Genomic DNA, 22,248 nt, shown 5'->3' with positions numbered 1-22,248 from the left:
TACACTTTGGTCTTCTTTTCTGTCTTAGACAGAGGCACGGAATACTTGTACTGGTGTTACTTGCCCTTCTTGTCACGCACGGAATGCTTCAGGCCTCTTACTGGGGTGGGCAGTGCTGTTGAAGTCCAATGCTGCATGAAGAGCATATCAGGGATAGCTGACTCTAGACATCGTCTTTGTCATTATGGTGTCTACACAAGACTTATATCTTAGAAAGAGTGTGTTCTAGCTGCATCTTGTGGTACAGTTTTTATAAAATGATCTATCCAAAGAAGGCTGCTTTGAGAAAAACTGAAAGATTTCCATAAGAACATCATAAGACCTGTGCAGGAGCAGCTGAAAGCATGGCCTCCTCTTCCACAATTACCAACCAAACACCTGCAGAAAACCCACAGCAGGACATGAGTGCAGCAGCATTCTTCTGACTCCCTTTTTGTGAATGCTTCACTGCACAATTCAGATTGTCATCCATGGCCCCTGGGTACCTGAAAGAGCATGTTCAGCCTTCTGGCTGGGTTTTGAAATCTTTAGGGGAGGCTCTTCTCTTGTTCTGCTGCCCTCACAGGCATCTTTTCAGTAACTGTTCTCAGGCTGTGGAATTTCTTTCCAGTTTGAATTCTAGGCTGGTCCCCTGTTACCAACAGGCAAATACATATTTATTCAAGTGGGCTTTTGGCCACAGATCAGTTGCTGAGGGAAAAACTTTCAGCTAATAGATGCTGTGCTTTTTATTGATAAGTTTTTAATTCAGTTGTGTTTCAATATTTTAAAAAGCTGGATATAAATCCAGTCAATATCTAGTATAGCAAATTCCACAGCTCACTTATACAGTATGCTGTATGAAAAAGCACTTCTACTAAATTGATGGTCCTGCAGCTGCTCACCGTCTATTTTTCTCATACCCTCCATAATTTTGTATCTCTTTACTGTACCTTTTATAAGTGAAAAGACCTCAAATGTTGTGACCATTCATTCCAAGTGGGTCGCTTTAGCACCTTGATAATTTTGGTTGTCCTTTGCAGCTTTATAATTCCATGGAAACATAGGTTAGGCATCCTTCAGTCTTGAAAGACTATGGTGACGTGCTCTGTATGGAAGACTTGGAACAGCGCCTAGTGTGGCTGAGGAGGAAACAAGCAAGCATATAATCACTCCCTTACGAAACTCCTTCAGTTTTACAGAAAAGGTCCTAGTCTCAGCATCATCTGCCCACGAAATAAAACCTGTCAGGGCAAGGCATAGAGTTGCTGTGGCAAATGCTCCAGTCGGGTGGTTTCATAGTCATGAGGAAGGTGCATAACTCTGTATAGTATGAGGTCTTTTAAAAAATTGTTGTTTCATCTAAACAGAAGATAAAAGAGACATAACGTACCTCAGATTCTTTGTGAATAATTGCTCCTAGGTGCATGTTTTGTACAATTTTCTTCATAGAATACAGTAGTTAGACAGATGTACCTCTGCAGTTTTTGGTGCCAGGAGACCAAAGCGTCCATGTTAATAGCTACTATCTTTGTATGTGGTGATCAACCCAGTTGTGAAATTACTAGCACTATGTGCAGATTAGAGGTGTAATCCCCACCTCATAAATATTTGTTGATGGGATATGAAAACCCACTGTTTTAAGATTTGGGTTCAAATATCTGCTTGGCCATGGAAACTTCCTGGGGTCATATATTACTAAACCATTCCTTAAATATCTCACATACCTTGGAAACATTACTAAAATCACTGTACATGTTGAAATTGACCTACTGGTATTGTTACAGGCTGTCAAATCACTTCAGACTTATAAATGAGTGTTCTAGAAAATGGAGATAATATATGCATATACTGGTGCATAATACAGACAATACACTGTTACTTTACTTTTGAGAGCTGAAAATGGAATCAAGGGACTACTTTTGTGGTATAACAATGGCCATGATATTTGCTATAGTGCTGGAGATAAAGCACGAAAGACACTTTACCAAAATTAATACTGTAATCAGGGAATAAGCTTAAGAGTGTGGTGCACCCACCTCATTTAAATTGCTGTTTAGCCCTTAAGCATATATTTAATTGCATACTAGACTTCTATACTGCTTTTGGTTACAGAAGTGGATAAATAATCTTGGGCACTATTAAAGTATGTCTGAAACAGCCCATACATCTCTTTTGATCCAGGAATGCCTATATGCTTATATTCTACCTTTCCTCCTTCAATTTATGATATTCAGCTGAAGTACTAATAAAACCAGCAGAACCTGTTTTCTCAGAGACCGTGGGCAGAAGTAGCATACTTTATGTTCTACTGCTGTCTCCAAGTTACAGATAGCCCTGTGCACAGGCAAATTGAAACCAATTCAAATGAAAGTATTGGAACTTTTATTCTTAGACATAATTAGGGATGGCTCCAGAATCTATCCTCGTTAATACTCTTGCTGACTTTCTGTAATGTAATGTTTGGTGAGATGTAGCATTGAAAAATATACTAGTTAAGATAAATGCTGAATATAAATTATATTTATTTCTATACTATTGTTATGTGCCATCAAGTAGGGTCATCTCCAACTTACGGCAACCCTATGAATGAGTGTCCTCAACAGCCATGCTCACTCCTTACAAACTCAAGCCTGTGGCTTCCTTTGTGGAGTCAACTCATCTCGTATTTGGTTTCCTCTTTTCTTTCTGCTATCAGCCTTTCCCAGCATTATTGTATTTTCCAGAGAATCTTGCCTTTTCTTGATGTACCCAAAGTAGGACAGCCTTGTTTTCATCCTTTTTGCCTCCATAGATAATTCAGGCTTGATTTGCTCTATATCTGTCTGTTTGTCTTTCTTTGTTTGCAGGCAGTCCAATGCACCTGCATAGCTCTCCTCCAGCACCACATTTCAAATGAATCATTTTTTTCTTGTTTGGTATCTTTACTGTCCAACTTTCACATCCATACAAAGTGACTCGGAATACAAGAGTTGGTTGATATTGGGTCTGCAGTGACACATCCTTACATTTGATGATATTTTCTAATTCCTTTATTTATGTTCTTCTGAGTCTCGGTCTTCTTTTTTATTTCTTGGCTGCAGCCTCTCTTGGGATTGATGATTGGATCAAGGTATACAAAACCTTTCACTATTTCAATTTATTCATTGTCACCCTTAAAGATGTTTAGTTCTGTAGTCACAATTTTTGTTTTCTTAACATTCAACTGCAGTCTTGCTTTGTCACTTTCGTTTTTCACTTTCTCTTACAGACATTTCAAGTGATTACTGCTTTTTGCCAGTAAAATGATATCACCTGCAAATCCTAAATTATTGAGGTTTCTTCCACCAATTTTCTCTCCTCCTTCCTCTGAATCTAGTCTGTCCGCTCAGTGGTAGCTTCTATGTACAACATGTAGTAATATTAAATCTTATATGCATTTTAACATCTCCCTCTAGTGGTGGAAAAGCCTGGTTGGGTGCAGTGAATTTTGACCCTTTGGAAACCCTGTAGTCTGACAGGGAAGACAGCATGGAGGCAAATGGAAAAATAAATGAGCAGGTGGGAAGTCTTGTGATAAACTGAGAGATTAACAGTCCACCTAAGCAACAGTTTACTAATACTGTACATGACTTTTTTTTTTGGAAAAGGGTGGTGGATTGGGACTAATATTCAGCCTCTCAGTGTCTGACAGGAAGTCCGGGCCTCAGGCCTTCTGCAATTAAGTAACTTTCCATAGACCTCCCCACTTCAAGGATGCCTCATCCCAGAGCACTACGTAAAGGATGGGTCTTATTGAAACAGGTCTGACTCCAAACACACGGTTAGAGGAGAGCCCTATTTATTTTGGAAATGGTCCCTACAAAAAGTGCATTTAGCCCTGAAACCAAGTTCAGGATTTCGCCAACAAGTGGCTGAGGGGGCAGCAACAAAAAGTCCAGCCTTTCCTTGCCTTCCCCTTCCCCTTCCCCTTCCCCTTCCCCTTCCCCTTCCCCTTCCCCTTCCCCTTCCCCTTCCTTCCTTCCTTCCTTCCTTCCTTCCTTCCTTCCTTCCTTCCTTCCTTCCTTCCTTCCTTCAGACCTAGTGTGAAACATTACTCTGAGAGGTTTACAATAAGACAATGACACCCTAACCCCAACCACCCAACAAACCAACAGAAGGCACTCACAAGTGCACAAATACAGCAAGTACATGACGCCCCAAATGATGGCACACTCTAGGAACACAACTAGAGATAACTTAGGGAGGATGCCCTTGAAGGCTTCCAAAAACAGTAATGTCTTTAATATTCTTTTAAAGGATGGGAGCGAGGAGGCCTGGCAAACTTCTACCGTGTCCCCCTGAAAATAAGACAGGGACTTATATTAATTTTTGCTCCAGAAACACATTAGGGCTTATTTTCAGGGGTTGTTTTATTTTTTTTCACATACAACAATCTACATCTATTCAAATACTGTACAGTCATGTCATCTTCTGGTTGCTGCGCAATGGTGGAGGACGGGGTTTCACTTAACTAGGGCTTATTTTGGGGGGTAGGGCTTATATTATGAGCATCCTGAAAAATCATACTAGGGCTCATTTTCAGGTTACGGTAGGTCTTATTTTTGGGGAAACAGGTACCTTGAGAACATTCCATAAAAACAGGCGCCACAGCCCAGAAAACATGATTTCTGGAAATGGTCTTTTTGGCCTCTCTTGGTGGGCAATCCAGAGAAGCAAAGCCTCTGATAAACGGGCGGCATTGGTTTGATGTTCTGAGAGAAAGATGCTCCAACAAATACTGGGGCCCCAAACCATTAAGTTTTTTATGGACTAGCACTAAAACCTTGAATGATATGCAGTTCGCTCTGAGTTTCTCAAACAGGACAGGATACTGATATGTCTACTTTCCATCCATTGTGTGGGGATGAAAAGGATAATGCATTCCTGATGCTGAGCTATCCTGGTAGTAATGGAACCACAAATGTATGTATTTGGGGAAACTCTTTGTTTGCTAAAGGGTGTATATGTGTGGAATAGAGAATAAGCATTAGCCCATTTAAAACTTGATGCATGTAAACCTAAGTAGAAGGGCTGTTACTTCGCATGGGCGTGGGAGTGGACAGACCATGACATGCTATACCATGCTGTACAGACATGGCAAGGTAGAACTGTTGTTTATAATCTGAGTAAATGTTATAGGAGCAAGTCAGAAGACAAAGAATGGACACATTCCAGGATATATTCCAGAAAGTGGAGAAGATTGGGGAGGGCACCTATGGAGTAGTATACAAGGCTAGAAACAAGCAGACAGGCCAGTTAGTTGCTTTGAAGAAGATTCGTCTAGATTCGTAAGTATCCGGGTTTCCTATTTCTACTTCACAAACTTTCCCCTGGATGTGTTCTATGTGTTGATTTCAATCAACAGCTGAGATTCTGTTCATCTAATTTCCATGGCATAAGATTGATGACATCATCAGTTGAGGCCATTTTTTAAAAATTAAACATTTCCTCCTTTTATCCCCTGCTTCCCATGGTTCTCGAGCAATCCTTTTCATTGTCAGAAACCTGTGGGGGCTCAGAGATGGGCGGGGGAAGTCTTTAATTACAATTATAAATTACAACTGCAGTTAAAGACTCCTTCTTCCCATTCTGCAGCCCACATAGAGATAAAAGAGATTACTCGGAACCCATGGGGGTCAAGGTATGGGGGAAGTAAATGTTTAATTTCCGAGGAATTGTCTTGGCTGACGACATCATCAGCCTTACACTGCAGAATTTATACAAACAGGATTACAGCTGAGTTGAATAAATGTATGAAAAATCATAGGTAGTGTTTTCCGCATCACTTTGTGTTCCTAACAGAATCCAGCTTTTCAGGTAAAATATTATCCATATCAAAATTCAATTCATATCCTTTCTGATAGAATTCAAGCCATTGTGCAGAGTGAACATCTGTCCAGGAAGTGACCAGATCCCTGTTTGCTTAATTCCAGTATGGTTGCTGCATTATGGCCTGTGTGCGTTGCAGTAGATCAGTAATGTTGACTGTTGTGGCAACTTAAAGAGTGACAAATTTATTTCACTGAGTTTTTATGGATTACAATGCACATTCTTACAATACAGCTGAGGAAATGGATTCAGCTTACACTGAAACAAAATTGATACTCTCTAAAGTACCCCGACTTTCATTTTTATTTTTGAGATACCTGTATATGCTAAATACTAATTAATCTGTAAAAGGCTTTTCATTTTTGACATGGCTTCCATTGTGGGGGAGTTGTCTGAGGTCATGCAATGATAATTGGTCATTAAAAGCTAGACCGTGACAAATTCAAAGTGGGATGTGATAGACCCTCTCAGGAGGTTCTGAAATGGCCTCCAGGACCTATATGTGCTAACTATGCTCTCTCGTCTAGTCCTGCTTCCCTATTTGTAAGAGCTCTTCATATCCCAAAAGCTCACACAGCCTCTCTCAGTGTTCATAGGCCATTTCTGCTGAATCCTTTCATAGAGTCGTCCCCACCAAGCAGCTTGATTGATCGAACAATGGACTTTATTCCTCCAGTTCATTCACTGACTTGTACATGGGAGGCAGTGGAGGATAAAGTGCTGGTGACATTGGTTCAGTGTACAGCTTGTAAATTCTGGAATTTCTCCTGTCCTGTACACAGTCATGGACAGATACCCAAGAAGAAATAATCACCAATGGCAATGTATAATTCTGCCCAATAGGATTTTACTTGAGGCAATTTAGAGTGCTTGATGTCAGAATCTCTTTTTCCCACAGTGAGACAGAAGGAGTGCCCAGTACAGCAATCAGGGAAATCTCTCTGCTGAAAGAACTGAAGCATCCAAACATAGTCAGGTAAAAAGAGCTTCTGAACATTAAATGCCAGGTGTTCTCGTCAGAGGCTGGTGCCTGTTTTGGTTGTTGGGACAGGAAATAACACAGGTGAGGAGAGCCAGCAGTAACAGGCAGAATCAGGGGCAAGAGTGTGTTTTCATACACATATAAACACACATACATGTCAAGAGGAGAACAAAGGCCCCAAATATCCTCCACCTCTGGTAAGAAAGCAACAGGAATGGGCTGACGGGGTGGGTAGTCTGAAGTCAGGCAGTGCCTCACCTGCCTTAAGGGAGATGCCTCTCCTAACGCTGACACCAGCATTGCATAGTTTTGTATCATGGTAAGGAGTATTTCTAGACTGAGGAAGTGATTTGTGCATATTTTAATGAGCCTTCTCCAGGAACACCATTTAAGAGTGAGAATGATTGGTGGCTTGCATCAGATTCTCTGCCCACAGGATATGAGTTGCCCTTGCAGGTTGAATGTCTGATTCTGTAGGGGCTGTGACACCTCCTGAACTAATAGAAGCCCTAGTTTGTGGCTACTGATCTCATCAGTTCCTTGTCAGCTCAGCAGAGGCGGGACCAGAGGAAGGAAGGATCAGCAACACTGGGATTAGAAGGAAGGAAGGAAAGGATGGAGCGCTGTGGGCTGGAATGCAAATCGCACTCCTTCCAGGATGAATGGTGAACTCCTGAATCAATCCAACATACCACAATTGTTCTTATTCAGTGGTACAAGAATGGAGGGTGTGATAGCTTTGTCATTTGTACAACAGTGACAATATACATTCTTCCGAAACCGAACACATTTAGACATGGTGTTCCCTGAAGTGACAAGACTTTTGATTGTTCGGATATGAGCCTTGCTCAGATGTGAAGCTGTGGAGAAATTACATTGCTACTGGAAAAAACAGCAACAACGTTTTCTCATCTTCTCTTTAGGAGCTCAGGCTCTTATGTGTTTTCCTGTCAGTCACTGGATTTAATTTTTATTTCAGGCTTCTCGATGTGGTACACAGCCAGAAGAAACTCTATTTAGTCTTTGAATACCTGAATCAGGACCTTAAAAAGTACATGGACTCATCCCACACAGGGGGACTTCCTATGAGCTTGATCAAGGTATAGGCTTCCTGTTGTGGAGAAAAGCTAGACATGCATATACTGTATAATACGAACAGATGCTGCACGCAAAGGATATTTACGTGTCAAGCAAATTATGTAGCAACTTACCATAATTTATTTATGTAACTTTGAATCTTTTCTTCATAGAGCTACCTTTACCAACTATTACAAGGGGTGAGTTTTTGCCACTCACACAGAGTTATCCATAGAGACCTAAAACCTCAGAACTTACTCATAAATGAGATGGGAGCCATCAAACTAGCTGATTTTGGCTTAGCTAGAGCCTTTGGTGTTCCACTACGCACCTATACTCATGAGGTAATGTCTTTCCTTTTCTCTGTGTGAAATACTACTTACTCAGTTCTTGAGAAGACTTCCATTTATTTTAAGAGAGATTTTTTTGCCATGGAAGATGTTCCAAATTCCTGATAGGTCCTCATCTATGCTAAAGTGATAGACAAACTAGACAAGACACTTGCTTCTTACTTAGAAGCTGATAGCATGTTTTATCTCAAAGAATGTAATTTCTTCATATCTCCATGTCTAACAATCAAGATTCAAACAAAGCTCACATTTACATTATGGCGACCAATTGCAGAACAAGAGCAAGTGAATTTGGTAACATGCCGAGATGAGGAGAAAGTCTGTGATGGAATCAATAGCCCTTTTAAACTGAAGATTACTCCACTTACCACCTCATAGTATCAGCTAGGTTGACCCTTAAAAGTACAGCTGCCTACCCACTAGGTATATATCTGGTAATTTTATTTAGTTACGGAGAGTGGGAGAGAAAAAGAGGCATGGAGAGAGTTAATGTAACATCCAGCCCTTCAGTGAGTTTGAGTTGTACTAGATTTGGAAAGTTATCGCTCTAGTAGCTCTAACTGTCAATAGTATCTGTGACACATTAAAGATGAACTTCTTTGTAGTAGTAGTAGTAGTAGTAGTAGTAGTAGTAGTAGTAGTAGTGGCAGTTCATATTTATATACTAATTTTCTCTACTGAGGTTAAAGTAGTGTATGTATCTTTTCAACTGCCTACTTTATTAATTGTGGTATAAGCTTTTGGAACCAAAAACCTACTATAATTTTTCTACATAATTGTCACTCTTGATTACATTTTTTAAAGAAGTTCAGAAAGTTAATGTAACAATAAATGATCAAGCTGCATTCCAGTGGACTTCACTGGAGTGAAACATTTTCTCTCCTTCCCACCAAAGACAGTGTTCTGCTGCATACTATATTAAACATAAAACATGCGGCAGCATATCTTTTTTACTCAAGAGTAAGCATGTGCAGACTCATCTGGGACCAGCACAGATAATTTTTGCTTGTTTGTTTAAGAACTCAGGCCCAAGGCGAGGTGTTTAAAAACAAACAAACAAACACCAATGTTAAATTATTCCTCCTCCCCCTTTTAAAACCCTTATGCTAGTGAAGGGATTTTAAAAAAGTGGTGAAAAGATTTAAACATCACTCAGCCATGCACCCTGGTCCCAATCTGGGGGAAGTCCTTATATGCTTAGTCCTGAATAAACAAAATGGATTCAGTAATTCTGAACCTAAATGTTGAAGTTATGGTTCAACCCTGAAGGTTTTTACATTTTGCACATTGTATCATATAACAAATAAATGATACTCAGCTTTCAATACCTTTCCTTCTAGGTTGTAACATTATGGTATCGGGCTCCTGAAATCTTACTGGGCTGCAAGTACTATTCAACAGCTGTGGATATCTGGAGCATTGGCTGCATATTTGCAGAAATGGTAACTTCTTTTTATTATTTTCAATATTAGGGAGCACAACTTTCTAGACACAATAGCATTTTCATTTCCCATGAAAAAATGTATTTAGACATGTACACCTCATTTGAATTTATACACCTTTCCACCATGACTACCCAAGTTGGCCATGGTCTCTGAAAGAAGATCCGTTCATGATTAGTGAGGAAGCAAGGCTGGCTGGACTTTGAGATCTGCAAAGGAGGCTCTTCTTTCCATCCCACCACTCTCCGGGGCTGTTTTAGTGGGAATGTGAGAGAAGGTCTTCTTGGTGGCTGCTCCCAAACGGTGGAGTACTCTTCCAGGAGAGGCTAGGCTAGTAGTCAAGGACCGATTCTATTCATTCAAGCATTTTCATAAAGTTTTGGGGAGTTGACTGGTTGTTTAGGAAGGATCTTTGAATGGAAACAGGGATGAGCACCGCGCCCTAGAGTTGGACACGCCTGGACTAAATGTCAAGGGGAACCTTTATCTTTACCTTGAATGGCTGCATGTTGTACTTTTATGGACATGCTTTTAAATTCAAGTGTCTTTCAAAGTAATGATTTGTTCATTGGTGCTTTAATATGACATCTTACAATGTTTTTAATCTATAAGCCACCTTTCTTTTTAATCAGTTATGGGATAAATCAGTTAAGTGGGGGAAAATAAATTAATCGAAGTAGATTAGGATTGTTTGTTACGTGCCACTAAGTCACATCTGATGTATGGCAAACCTCATTTTCAAGGTATGAAAACATCACAGTTGCTTCCATAGTTTCCAAATGATATAAGAAATAAGTGTAAATGTGGCAACAACCACTAGAGGCCACTGCTGAATAAGAAGAAAAGGTTTACTATGCCTACAACTCAACTGAAGGATAGACAGACTGAAATCCAGTAAAGTTATTCTATGCAAGCTTGATCATGCTGTCAGCCCATATTTAGTTAATAAAAGGTTTCCTATCCCGTCCCCCATGGTTCCTAAGCTCCCTTTCGGCCTGGGGAAGCCTTTGGGGACAGCAGGATGAAGGGAGTCTTAAATGTCCAAAAATCACTGCTACAGGTTCCACTGTGGCCCCAAAGACTGGCAGCAACAATTTGCAGATGTAGTTAAAACTGTTGCCCCCATGGTGTCACATAGGACCAAAAGGATCCTGGGGGAACCTATGAACCTAGTAGAGGGAGGGTACGAAGCTTCATTCATAAAATACGGCTGTAGCTGATTACATGATGTGGCATGACTTGACCTTACTGAGATTTTGCCTGTGAGTACATATCCTAATATGATTCACAATGTTTGAACAATACAAAAATGATCAGTGCAAGCTCTTCATTCAGCATCACCATCTCTTGCCTGATATCCAAAAGCCAGGGCAGTGATTTTATCAGTCCTGTTCGAAAGAACATTATCTTAAGAAATGAATATATTTCAAACAAACAAAACCCTAGCACATTTCATATTGTTGTATATATGGGGCTGGGTGTTTCAAAAGCAGTGTTGCAGTTATTCAGATCTCTGTCAGGAAAGGTAGTCTTTCCTTTCCCTGAGAGCCTGGTGGGCAGAGAAGGTAGAAAGAGAAGAGAAAAATAGGGTGTCAGAACGAGAGAAAACTGGATAATAATCTCTTGCTTTTGTGGCTCTATTTGTTATTTTTCATCTCTGAGCTTTCAAGACAATATTTAGGATTGTAGTTCATGGGAGAATCAGGACAATCATATAGAGAATACTATAGCTGCAGTGTAGCCAAGAGAACGAGTCTTTGCTGTGAAAGGGCGGGTTAGCAAATCATCCTCTTTGTTGTCCCAGGTAACCAGAAAAGCCTTGTTTCCAGGGGATTCTGAAATTGATCAACTCTTCCGGATTTTCCGCGCTCTTGGGACACCTACTGAATCACTCTGGCCAGGAGTGACTCAGCTTCCTGACTACAAAGCGAATTTCCCCAAATGGCCGAGAAAAGACTTGAAGGTGGTAATTCCACACTTGGATCGGGATGGACGAGACTTATTGGCTGTGAGTAGTTAAGACCTTTAGAGGCTCTAAGCACTGAAAAGATTATGGTGCCCCCTATAAACATCCAGCAGTGAAAAAAACTCTGTGGTGCCCCCTTCCTTTGTTGATGCCCTAAGCATGTGCTTATTTTGCTTCATGGTTAATCTAGAACTGTGAGTAGTAGGTTGAAACAAATGGTGTGGGCTCATTATTTCTCAAAATCCTTGTGACAGTTTTATTGTAAATCAAAAATTATGGTTAACAGATCAGTCTGAAAGCCAGCCTTATCCCTGAAGAGTATGTATGATTCATGCCATATTCCATTATGTCAGGGTATTACACCCATAACAGAATGTAAAAAAAACTAGGATTTCAGAATAGTAAAGAGTTGCTTAAATTAAGACAAACATTAAGTATATTCGCGAAGGTTTTCACGGCTGGGATCTAATGGTTGTTGTGGGTTTTCAGAACACGGCTAAAGAGCCCGAAAAACCCACAACAACAAACATTAAGATTAAAAATCACATTTTTCAGTATTGGTCATATTATTATATGCTGGATAGCTTAGTAGTTTAGGTATCTGGCTGCATAACCAGAGGTTGCAAGTTTGATTCCCCACTGTGCCTCCTTGATAGGATTCAGTCCATAGAATCCCTTCCAGCTCTGCAGTTCTAAGATGATGATGATGATGATTTCCATAGGACAATCAACATTGTTTGTTTGTGGTGTTCAATAACTGTGCTCTCTCAAGATCTATTCACACCATAATCCCCAGTTTTGTACACAATTTAAGGAGGGCAAGCATCATCACTACAGGGTCCATTCTCATCATCTTTACTTTTACATAAAAGCCAGTCACCAGCACTGTTTCTTTGTCACATTCTGACAAATGTTTAATTCTTTTAGGATTGTTTGAATAATGGCTAATTTTCAATAAAAGTGGTAAGACCAGTGCAAAGGGCCAAGACCTATACATTTGCTTACATTCACCTCATTTTTAAAATTACAGCAACTACTATTGTATGATCCCAACAAGCGCATATCTGCCAAAGCTGCTTTGACCCACCAGTATTTCTGGCAGACACCACGGGACGCTAGAGAACAACGTGTAGTGCAGAGGTATGGCCCATGAGAGGAGGCAGTTCTGGAGTGACCGAAGAAGGTGGAACCTGCTAATTTTTGTTTAAATGTCCTCAGTCTTTTGCTTGGGTTAATATTATATGTATCTAGATTTGGACTATTCTAAAGGGTATACAAATTGCATCTTGTTCTTTAAATATTAAGAAAAAAATTCTTGGTTCTTGTAGCATATGAAGAAGAGAAATATGACTTGCAGTCTTAAGTTTAATATCTGCTTGGACTGATGGAATATGACAATTTTTTTAAGCTAAGTCCTGCTCTTGCAGTCATACATTAATCTTTGCTGTGGTTCAGATACTGCATTGTAAAGAAATTGATTGTACTGATTCGGGCTGTACTAGCACAGCCTAAAAAAAAGTATAGGGCATCACAATTTTTGTTATCACTCTGAGGTTTCATTCTTCCTGCTTTTAGTAAAGTAACTTATTTCTTGTGTTCACAATGCTATTAGCATCTAACCATGCTCAACAAAAATGTGCGGAAGGAGCTAACTAAATATCACTGAGCAGCGTGCATATGGGGCACATTTTAGTTTATTTCTTTATCTTTCATCATATGGTCTCTATTCTTTGCCATAATACTTGAGAAAACTCTTTTCTTCCATCCAAAACAAGATGAATGTGGTCTCTGGATCATCTAAACCATCATACATTTAAAATGGTGACCTCCATTGTTATTGTTTATTGAAAATAAATACCATTGGAGTTATTGTAATCGCTGATTCAATGAAAATATGAAAGTCTCTGATCATCAGTGTATCAAGAAGGAAGCTGTATGAGATAGGTACTGCAAGATGATAAAGGATTTGGACTGACATAATTTCTGATCGTGTTAATTCTTTGGCCCTCAGCCTGCATGTAATTTTTGGCACTGTCATTTTTCTCTTGTAGCTACATTCAGTGGATGCTTTCACCTAATAAATCCTTTTCTGGTTTACTCTGCTCTAAGTTATTTGGCCTCCTGATGTGCTCTTTTATATCCTGATGTGCACTTTTATATATACTGTATACAGATAAATAATGAAGCCTTTTAAATATTTTAATATTTTTATTAAATGCATGACAACAAGAGCAAAGCACCTTGATGCACATCTTTTCAAACTTGATGTGCATAATTCCCCAAGTACATATGTCTGATTTTGAAATCCCCTTTATTGCCCTATAGCATTCAGTTACTTATGCATGAAAACTCTTCCACCTTGAGAAATGCACTTTTAAGAGGCATTGCTGCCTTGGTATAATGAAGTAAGATTACCTACCTAGAATAGCACACAGGCCCTCTAAAATTGCCAAGTGTTTTGTTAACCAATGGACAGGATATGAGTTCTGCTTAGGATTCAAAACAGCCTTTCCCAACCTTGTTCCTCCAGATGTTTAGGGCTTCCCTTTCCATCAGACCCAGCCGGCATGGCCAGTGGAAGGAGAACAATGGAGCTAGTGTCCAACAGGGAAAGGGCACGGGGTCACATTTAAAGCAATCAGGGAATTAAAGATGATGAGGCCATCAGAGAATTAAAGAATGTGATGTGTCTTTCAGTGCCTGAACTGAGGCAAGGTGGGTGAATGGTTTGCTGATTGATATGACTGGTATCCCTCTGAAGCAGCTGGCAGCAGCAGAAGCCCGCTTAGAGGATCTTTCTGACAACGAGCCATGGCTTCCTTGTAATTAATCTTCTCTTTGGTGATAGGATCAACAAGATCCTTCTCGTAGCTTGATTCATCTTCCAGCATCATGGCCAGGTCACTGCTAAGCATGCCTGTCTGGACAGCCTCTGACACAGGGATTCGACCAGTTTTCTTGGGATCTATAAGCCCTCTAGTCAAGTGTTGGACCTGTAAATAAGGGAAGGCATTTTCACTGGTAATCCACCCTTTCTGGACTGCCTCTCCTACAGACAGCCTTCTCTTGGTGACAGGATCTTCAATCCCAGTGAAAGCTTTCTGAGCATTCAGCAACCTCTGCATATAGGTGTTGTCAATCAATCCTCTATCAATGGCCTTGTGGACAGAGTAGCGATCCCGTGAAATAAGATCCACAATGCCTCCTGTTGCAGCTTGAGCCTCTAGAAGCTTTTGAGCCGTCATTGGATCTATGAGCTTCTTACTAAGTGCGGACTTAATGTTGTACTTGTTCTCAGAGGTGGTATCATATATTCCAGCAATGGGGAAAGTGTCATCACAGAAAGCCATTTGTGGCCCAGGAGGAAAGAAACTCTGCTTTTTCTGGAAGGCAGGGGATGTAGCTGGAGACTTGGAGATGATTGAACCAAGAGAAAGGGAAGAACTCTGCTTTGTTTCTCCTGCTACCAGCAGAGCAAACTCAGAAATGGGGATTTTGCCTTCCCTGTAGAGCTGATATTCCTCCTTGGTAATCCTTCTAAACCGCAGAGCATCGTCAATGGAGTACTGTTTTCCACTCTTCTTGTCAAGAAGGACAGAAATTTCACCTTTGGGCCCCAGGGTTGTGATTTCCTCCCAGTCACACTCTAATTCTTGAAGCTGGATGTACTGACATCTGTCTATCATGCCTCTTTTGTAGGCCTCGTAGGGTGATATGTCCTTGCCTGTCTCTGGGTCCAGAATAGAGATCTTAGTGGAGAGATTGGTCTCTCTCATTTGGGTCTCATTGTTCAGCTCCTCCCTGTTAACTTTGGACTGGAGTTCCCGGATATTCCTTTCTTTTTCATAAATCTGATCTTTTTCTGTAAGTATTTCTGATTCAAGCCGAGAAAGCTCTTGAGCAAGTTGCATCTTCTTTTGCCTGTCATTCTCTGTCCGTTGGCTCAGGAGTTTGGACTGCTCTCTAAGGAAGAGGATTTTCTGGTCCTTCTGCCTCTCCAATTCCCTTAACTCATTCTCAAGATGGGTCTTCTCTTGCATAGCAGCACTCCGAGTTTTCTGGAGATCAGCTTCTTCTCTGGACCATGTTCTCATCATGCCTTCTGCTCTCTCAATCTTTTCTTTGAGATGCCTGATACCTTCTTCTGCATTTTGTCGGCTGGCTCGCTCCCTGCTTAGCAAATCCCAGAGACGCGCTCGCTCGTTTTCTAGCGCTCTATCCTTTTCTACTCTAATGACTTCCTTGTAGATGGTTTTTTCCTGGGACTTTGTTTTTTGCAAAACGTCAATTTGGACTTCAAGGCTCTTGCACTCCCTCTGCAAGCTCAACACCTGAGCTTTCTCATTGTCCAGCTCAATGCGCAGGTTGGTACTGGACTGCTCAAGAACTGGGTCCTTCTCCAATTTGACCACTTCTTCCATTATTATTTTCTCTTGGACTGGGGCTGGGCTTTCCTCAATTTCCTTTATCCGTAAGGTGATCTGCCTCATTTCTTTTTCCAAAGCAAGCCTTTTGTTTCGGTCATCTTGGAAGTTGAGCAATTTCTCTTTCTCTTCCACCACTGCCCTGAGCTGTTGGACCTCACGTTCCAGGTGCCGGCGGTTGCTCACTTCCTCATCCAAGCTCTTGCTCAGCCTGCTATGGTCATCTCTGAGCTTAGGGTCTCGCTGTGTAAGAACAACCTCCTGGACCACCACTTTTTCCTCAGGCTTTCTCCTCTCCAGAAGCATGTATTTGTTTTGCAGGTCATAGACATCATCTTCTGTTGCTCTTCTTTTTTGTGATGCATTACGTAATTCTTGGCGGAGGCGTTCAGCCTCTCTTTCTAGCAGAGGGTCATTCTCATACCGAACAACTTCCTTTGTAACTAGTTTGGTTTCAACCTTGGATCTTTCCCTCTTCCACCCATCCCTTTCCCCTTGTAGCCTGATCAGCTGTTCTTGGGATCTGCCATTTGCATTCACAAGGTCATTCAGCTGTTGTTTCAGCCTATCTATTTCTCTTAGAATCTCTGGACTTTTCTCCGTCTTCACCACCTCTTGGATGACCTCTTGAAATTCCACGGTAGGGGTCTGAGATCTAAGAACTTTCAGCTCAGCCAAGGCTGCTTCCACCTCCTGGTCAACCCTTGTCCTTTTCCTTGTGGTTTCTTGGAGTTCTCTTTTCAAACGTGCTATTTCCTGCTCTGTTTCTGGGTCTATACGAAATATTTCATTGATCCTTTCTTTAACTTCAACCTTAGGCTTTTGGTTCTCTACAGTGCTGTATTTGCTTTGTAGCTCTTCCAGTTCACTTGCTAGCAATGAGTTTTTGTTCCTCTCCTCATCAATGAGAGTTTGAAGCTTGGAAGATTCCTTCAGAAGCTCTGGGTCTTGTTCCACTTGTTTTACCTCCTTCACAATGACTTTTGGTTCTGCTGTTTCAATCAGCTTTTCAAGCTCTTCAATTCTACTTTTCAGTTTTGCTGTTGTCTCCATGACAGACTTCCTTTTAAAACTATCTTCATCAATTTGCATCTGCAGTGTCCTAATTGCCTTGAGCATCTCTGGGTCCTTCTCCAGCTTGACTACCTCTTTTAACACCACTTTCTCTCGGATATTTGGCTGCATCTGCTCCAGCCGGTGAAGCTCTTTCCTCAGACTTTCAAGTTCAGAGAAGGAATTTGAATTCTCACGGAGGTGCCTGATTTCCTCTTGGAGTCTGGCAGCTTGGGCATCTAGGCTTGGATCTTTCTCTATCTTAGTAATTTCTTTTGTAAGCAGCTGGTTTTTCACAACCTTCTTCTCTGTTTCCATTTGGAGTGCCTTGTTGTTCATTCTCTCAATATCCGCCAATAGGCCCTCTCTCTTCCTCTTTTCACCTTCAATTTGATGAGATATTTTAGAGATGTCACTCTCCAGAGCTGGATCTCTGTAATACTCTATTACTTCTTTCTCCTCTACTCTTTCTATGGGCCGCTGGGTCTTCAGCATCAGAAGCTTGCTTCTTTGTTCCTCCAGCTCTTGCTCAACCCTGGCTTTCTTGTTCTTTTCCTCTTCCAGCTGAGATTTCAGGGCTTCTGACTCTCTCAGTGATCTGCCTGTGTTTTCCGATTGCTGGGTCTGCCCATGCATCACCTGTACTGTCTCACTGACCTCCTTCTACAGAAAAAAAAAAAGAGAGAGAGAGAAATGAGTTTAGGAAGAAAAGGCAAAAGAAGGTCACGGTGGTAACGCTATGACTCTTAATCTTGAATTTATTCATTATTGGGTTTTGGGAAGATATCTGGTAATAGCTTAGTTGTGAACAAGTTTAATGTAGCAGTTGAGCAAATAAATGGTTTTTGTAGAAGTAGCTGTGCCAGTCTGGTTTCTACGTGGCAGAGGATTAGAAGCTAACAAGGAATCAAATCTCAGTCCAGCCATGAACACACTGGATCCTTTTAGATAAACCCCTATCTTATCCCTCCGAATTTGTGATACTGTATATGCTAAGAAAGTGATTAGATGGGGATTTGTCCCATTGTTTGTACCATGTTTCTCACTGTTCCTTTCGACATTTATTCAACAGATTAAATAACGTTAGTACTAATCACAAGCAGATCCAATCTCTTTGCATGAGTATGTGGTGTATTTTGTTCAGCTGGCAGGGCTTGGGTTTTGTTTTTGTTTTGTGGTAGCATTTCCACTCATGTTATTTTGTGTTGCCTTTGGCTTGTGTGATCGCCTGTTTCAGACCGATAGGGTCATTGTTCAGTAGGTCCAGATGACATTACTGATGATGCACAGAGTAAGGAGTGGTGTGGGAGTGAACCCTGCTCCTTTTGCCATTCTTCTGCTCACAATGGTAAGAACTACAACTGCAATGCAGTTTGTAAACTTTTTAAAAAAATCTCCTAATGTAGCTCATATAATAAAAATTACATGCTCTCAAGTCAAAACTTACATGCTCTCAGTTCCAACATATGACAACCCTTTTCAGGGTATTCAAGCTATATTCAGAAGTGGTTTACTATTTCCTTCTACTGGAGGTACTCTGGGACTACGCAGCTTGCTCAAGGCTACACAGTATGGCTCTTCTCATAGGACACTGGTTCTCAAACTTGGGTCCCCAGATGTTCTTGGACTGCAAGTCCCAGAAATCCTGGCCAGCACAGCAAGTAGTGAAGGCTTCTGCAAATTGCAATCCAAGAACATCTGGTGACCCGAGTTTGAGAACCACTGTCCTAGAACATAATATGGAAAATTGAACTGCCAAACTCTGACTTCACAGCCAGATACCTAACTCATTGAGCTATAAAACTTAGTGCTACTGTGCTAAACTGACATAGCGCTAATTCATATGATTACCATGTCTTATCAGTCAACACAGTTTCACTTGTTAAACATTAACAAGGGGGATCTGAATGCCAGTGAAAGAGTTGGATAAAAGGGTGGCAATAATAACAAAAAAGGAAGTGTGTGTGGGGGGGTGCTGTATGATCTTTGGGGAATTGAAACACACCTTCCCAGGATAATTAAACATTTGTATGTGAAACATGGCAGGGATTTAAACACCAAGGTGCAGTACAGAGATGTTTAAATTAATGCGGAACAAACTTCTGTGTGGTTGTCCCCTAACAGATAGTGGCTGAACATAGCATGTTGAATATATGAGGAAAAAAAACCCACTATATAAATACTGTCAGCACAATTCTAAATATCATGAGAGACAGCATCAAAATTGCTTGTCTAATTAGAAAAAAAAACCCTTAGATTATTTCTAGACTACTGGAATAACTCCACTGAAATCAGTGGGATGAGTTAGTGGCAGTTTACTTTAATACCCATTAATTTCAATGGGGTTACTCTAAGCATAACTAATTTTGGATATGACCCATAGTGTTACAATAATACAGCACAGGAGAAACTGATTCAAACCAAGTGAATACATTTCTGAAAGCTGAGTTCTGCCTTATTTTAAAACTGAACTGGCAAAGGCCATTGGCTGTTTATAAATCAGTTTAATGCAGGATTTAGATTTGTTTCCGATTTTAAATGCCTTTAGATCTTCAAAAGAAAACTGTTGAATGGCATGCTTTCTTGAAACTCCAAAAGCATTTAAAAATCAGAAACAAATCTAGAAACAAATTAAGTCCTAGATTTGACTGATCTAGAAAAACACAAGAGCAAAGTATAGTGGTGCCCCACAGTACGACAACCCCGCATGATGATGAAATCGCTTGACAACGATTAGTGATTGCAAAACAATGGTTCCTATGGGTTTTTTTTCCGCTTTACGTCGATTAGGTCCATGCTTTGCGAACCGTTTGTTCGCAAAACAATGATTTTTCCGGCTCCACAAAATGGCTTCCCTTCGCAAAATGGCTTCCGGACAGAAGCTTCGGAAAACAGCAATTTTAAACAGCTGATCGGTGGTTCTCTATGGGTGATCTTCGCTGGACGATGAGGTATTTCCCCATTTGAACGCATTAACTGGTTTTCAATGCATTCCAATGGTTTTTTTTTTTGCATGATGATGATTTCGCTGTACAGCGATTTTCTTGGAACGGATTATCGTTGTCATGCGGGGCACCACTGTAATAGTGAATCATAGTTTGTCCAGTAGCATATATATATTCTCAAAGACACAAGACAAATGCCCTTTATCATTTTTCTTCTTGTTTGAGGTGCAGAACCACTTGAAATTATAATCAGAAATTTAAAAAGGATTACAGGGATAAAAAACCCAACCAAAACATAAAAATATATAAAAGAGGAATGTATGCAGGTTGTATTAACATCAACAAAGCCTGAAGCATCACTGAGATGTAGGCCAGCATCATATTGTTAGATCAGGTCCTCTGAGTCAATTGGTGCATGGAAAATCAACACTTATGTCAATTGCAATCAATCAGTGGATTTTCTATAGCTGGGACTACCAGCAGGATAATGGCTGCAGTAATATAGAACTGAGTAAATTAATAAATCACCAGGTTAAATGTATGACAAAATTAATAGAATTCTTCATAGAAGAGTAGACAAAGAAATATATTAGAGTTATTTGGGAATTATGGGACAAATAATATGTACAAGAAGAAAAATGGGAAAAATATATATTGATGATGACTATTAAAATATTACAGAGATGTTAAGCAACAAAAACACAATCTCTTCAAGCTGTAGAGGTGTACGTTATTGGTTGTCCCATGGCTCCTGAAGCAATATCCCATTCCTTACAAAAAGACCAAAATCTGCAACCATGGCAGGGCATCCTTCAGGTGTAGATCAGTGTCTTCTCCCCAACTGGGGAAAAGCTTTTGGGAGATGGCAACCGTTGGCTTACTTGTAAGATTTAGGGGCAAAAGTTGAACCATTGAAAGAAAGGATAAAAAAGAAGAGTGCCTAAATGGTATTTATCTGCCAGAAATAATGAATGGATAAAGGAACTGAAACTTAAATAACTTATGGCAAGGAGCTATGGATATCACTTTTTGTCAGTACATGTTTCCAGTGTCACTAATGTTGCTAACAGGCAAGACCGAAGGCCAAGTGGAGTGGGGTATGAGACTGGAGCAGACCGTGGTAGATCGTTACAAAGGGCCATGCCCTACTTTGCTGAATTTGAGTCACGACTGCGTGGCAATGTAATCATACCTCAAAGCAGCATTTTGCCATAATTTTGTATGAAACATTCAGGAAAGAACCCAAGAGATTTATTTTGTCTCTGTTCTCTGAGATAATGGCAATTTCTAGTTATTCATTTATTGCATTTGAAACCCGACATAACACACACGTACCTTGTCCATAATTGTCTTGGCAAATTCTAGCCGACTGAGCTGCTGTTTGTTTTCAGCAGCTGTCTCTGTGTAGAGCTTTGTCACGTTGTTTTCCTAAAGGGAAGCAGTAGAAGCATTAATCAGACATCATGGTACTTGCTTATGTGGTATATAGTGATTTCCTTCTCTATTTCAAGGCTACCAAATCTACTAAACTATAGTATGGGAACATCACTCACTGATGCATTTCTTGTTTTCCTTTAAACCACATGATGATAGTGCAATATTACATATAAAAATATCATCTCACTTCTGGGCAGAGTGAATGCACTGTCACCAGGTTCAACGGGACATCGCTGCAAATCAAAGCTAAGAACTTTGCAGCCTGAGCATGTTCCTCTTGTGAGCTTTGCCGATTCATACTCGTTACAAATGTCTGTATCTTTGCTTGCTTCTCCTTCTTCAGGAAACATCTTCCTAATTAGGAGGACCTCTATCCGTTTAATGGATTTTTTCATTATGTACCGTACTTCTGTTTATAATGGCCCATAGCATTGCTGGTTTCTGACTCTATGATTCTTCAGGCGCTCTTATTTTTAATGGCATGTTGCTGTTCTGACATTTTGTAAGCTTTTTTAAAAAAGACATTTGAACTGGCTGGTTTAGGAGGTGCAAAAATAGATCTGAGCCTTGGGTTCAAGCTCTTACCTGAGCCTGGATGCTCTCCTGAAGCGGGGTCACCCGCATGCGTTTGGCAGATGAAGCAGTCAAAGCAGGATCTAGGGAAGATCGGTATTTTCCTGCCTGAAGCTCATAGTCCTGGTTTTAAATGAAAACACAAAAAGAGTCAGCAGAAGAGGAGATGG

At 40.5% G+C, this 22,248-nt stretch overlaps 2 protein-coding genes across 3 annotated transcripts in view; one reads left to right on the top strand and one right to left on the bottom strand.

Annotated features, from left to right (window-relative positions):
- The first annotated feature begins 3,446 nt into the window (after nucleotides 1–3,446).
- On the top strand, nucleotides 3,447–13,743 carry CDK3 (cyclin dependent kinase 3). 2 transcript variants are annotated; one of them, XM_020805100.3, is made up of 8 exons: nucleotides 3,447–3,519; nucleotides 5,140–5,288; nucleotides 6,728–6,805; nucleotides 7,791–7,911; nucleotides 8,062–8,232; nucleotides 9,579–9,680; nucleotides 11,485–11,688; nucleotides 12,677–13,743. In XM_020805100.3, the coding sequence occupies exons 1-8, from the start codon at nucleotides 3,490–3,492 to the stop codon at nucleotides 12,797–12,799; spliced, it is 978 nt and encodes a 325-aa protein (XP_020660759.3). In that variant the 5' UTR covers nucleotides 3,447–3,489; the 3' UTR covers nucleotides 12,800–13,743. The 2 variants fall into 2 exon arrangements, with proteins under 2 accessions (XP_020660759.3, XP_078242140.1); XM_078386014.1 differs by lacking the exon at nucleotides 3,447–3,519 and adding an exon at nucleotides 4,748–4,923.
- Nucleotides 13,744–13,834: 91 nt separating this feature from the next.
- The window catches only part of EVPL (envoplakin), a 46,310-nt gene continuing 37,896 nt past the window's right edge, over nucleotides 13,835–22,248 (bottom strand). Inside the window, exons 20-22 of the mRNA XM_072990509.2 lie at nucleotides 22,091–22,201; nucleotides 21,404–21,496; nucleotides 13,835–17,786 (exon numbers count right to left, since the gene is read on the bottom strand). Coding sequence (XP_072846610.2) covers nucleotides 14,340–17,786; nucleotides 21,404–21,496; nucleotides 22,091–22,201 — 3,651 coding nt within the window. The 3' untranslated portion in view covers nucleotides 13,835–14,339. The remainder of the gene's footprint in view (nucleotides 17,787–21,403; nucleotides 21,497–22,090; nucleotides 22,202–22,248) is intronic.

Source organism: Pogona vitticeps, chromosome 2 (assembly GCF_051106095.1).
Source record: "Pogona vitticeps strain Pit_001003342236 chromosome 2, PviZW2.1, whole genome shotgun sequence".
Taxonomy (NCBI): Eukaryota; Metazoa; Chordata; class Lepidosauria; order Squamata; family Agamidae; genus Pogona; species Pogona vitticeps.
This window is presented reverse-complemented; position numbering and strand designations above follow the sequence as displayed.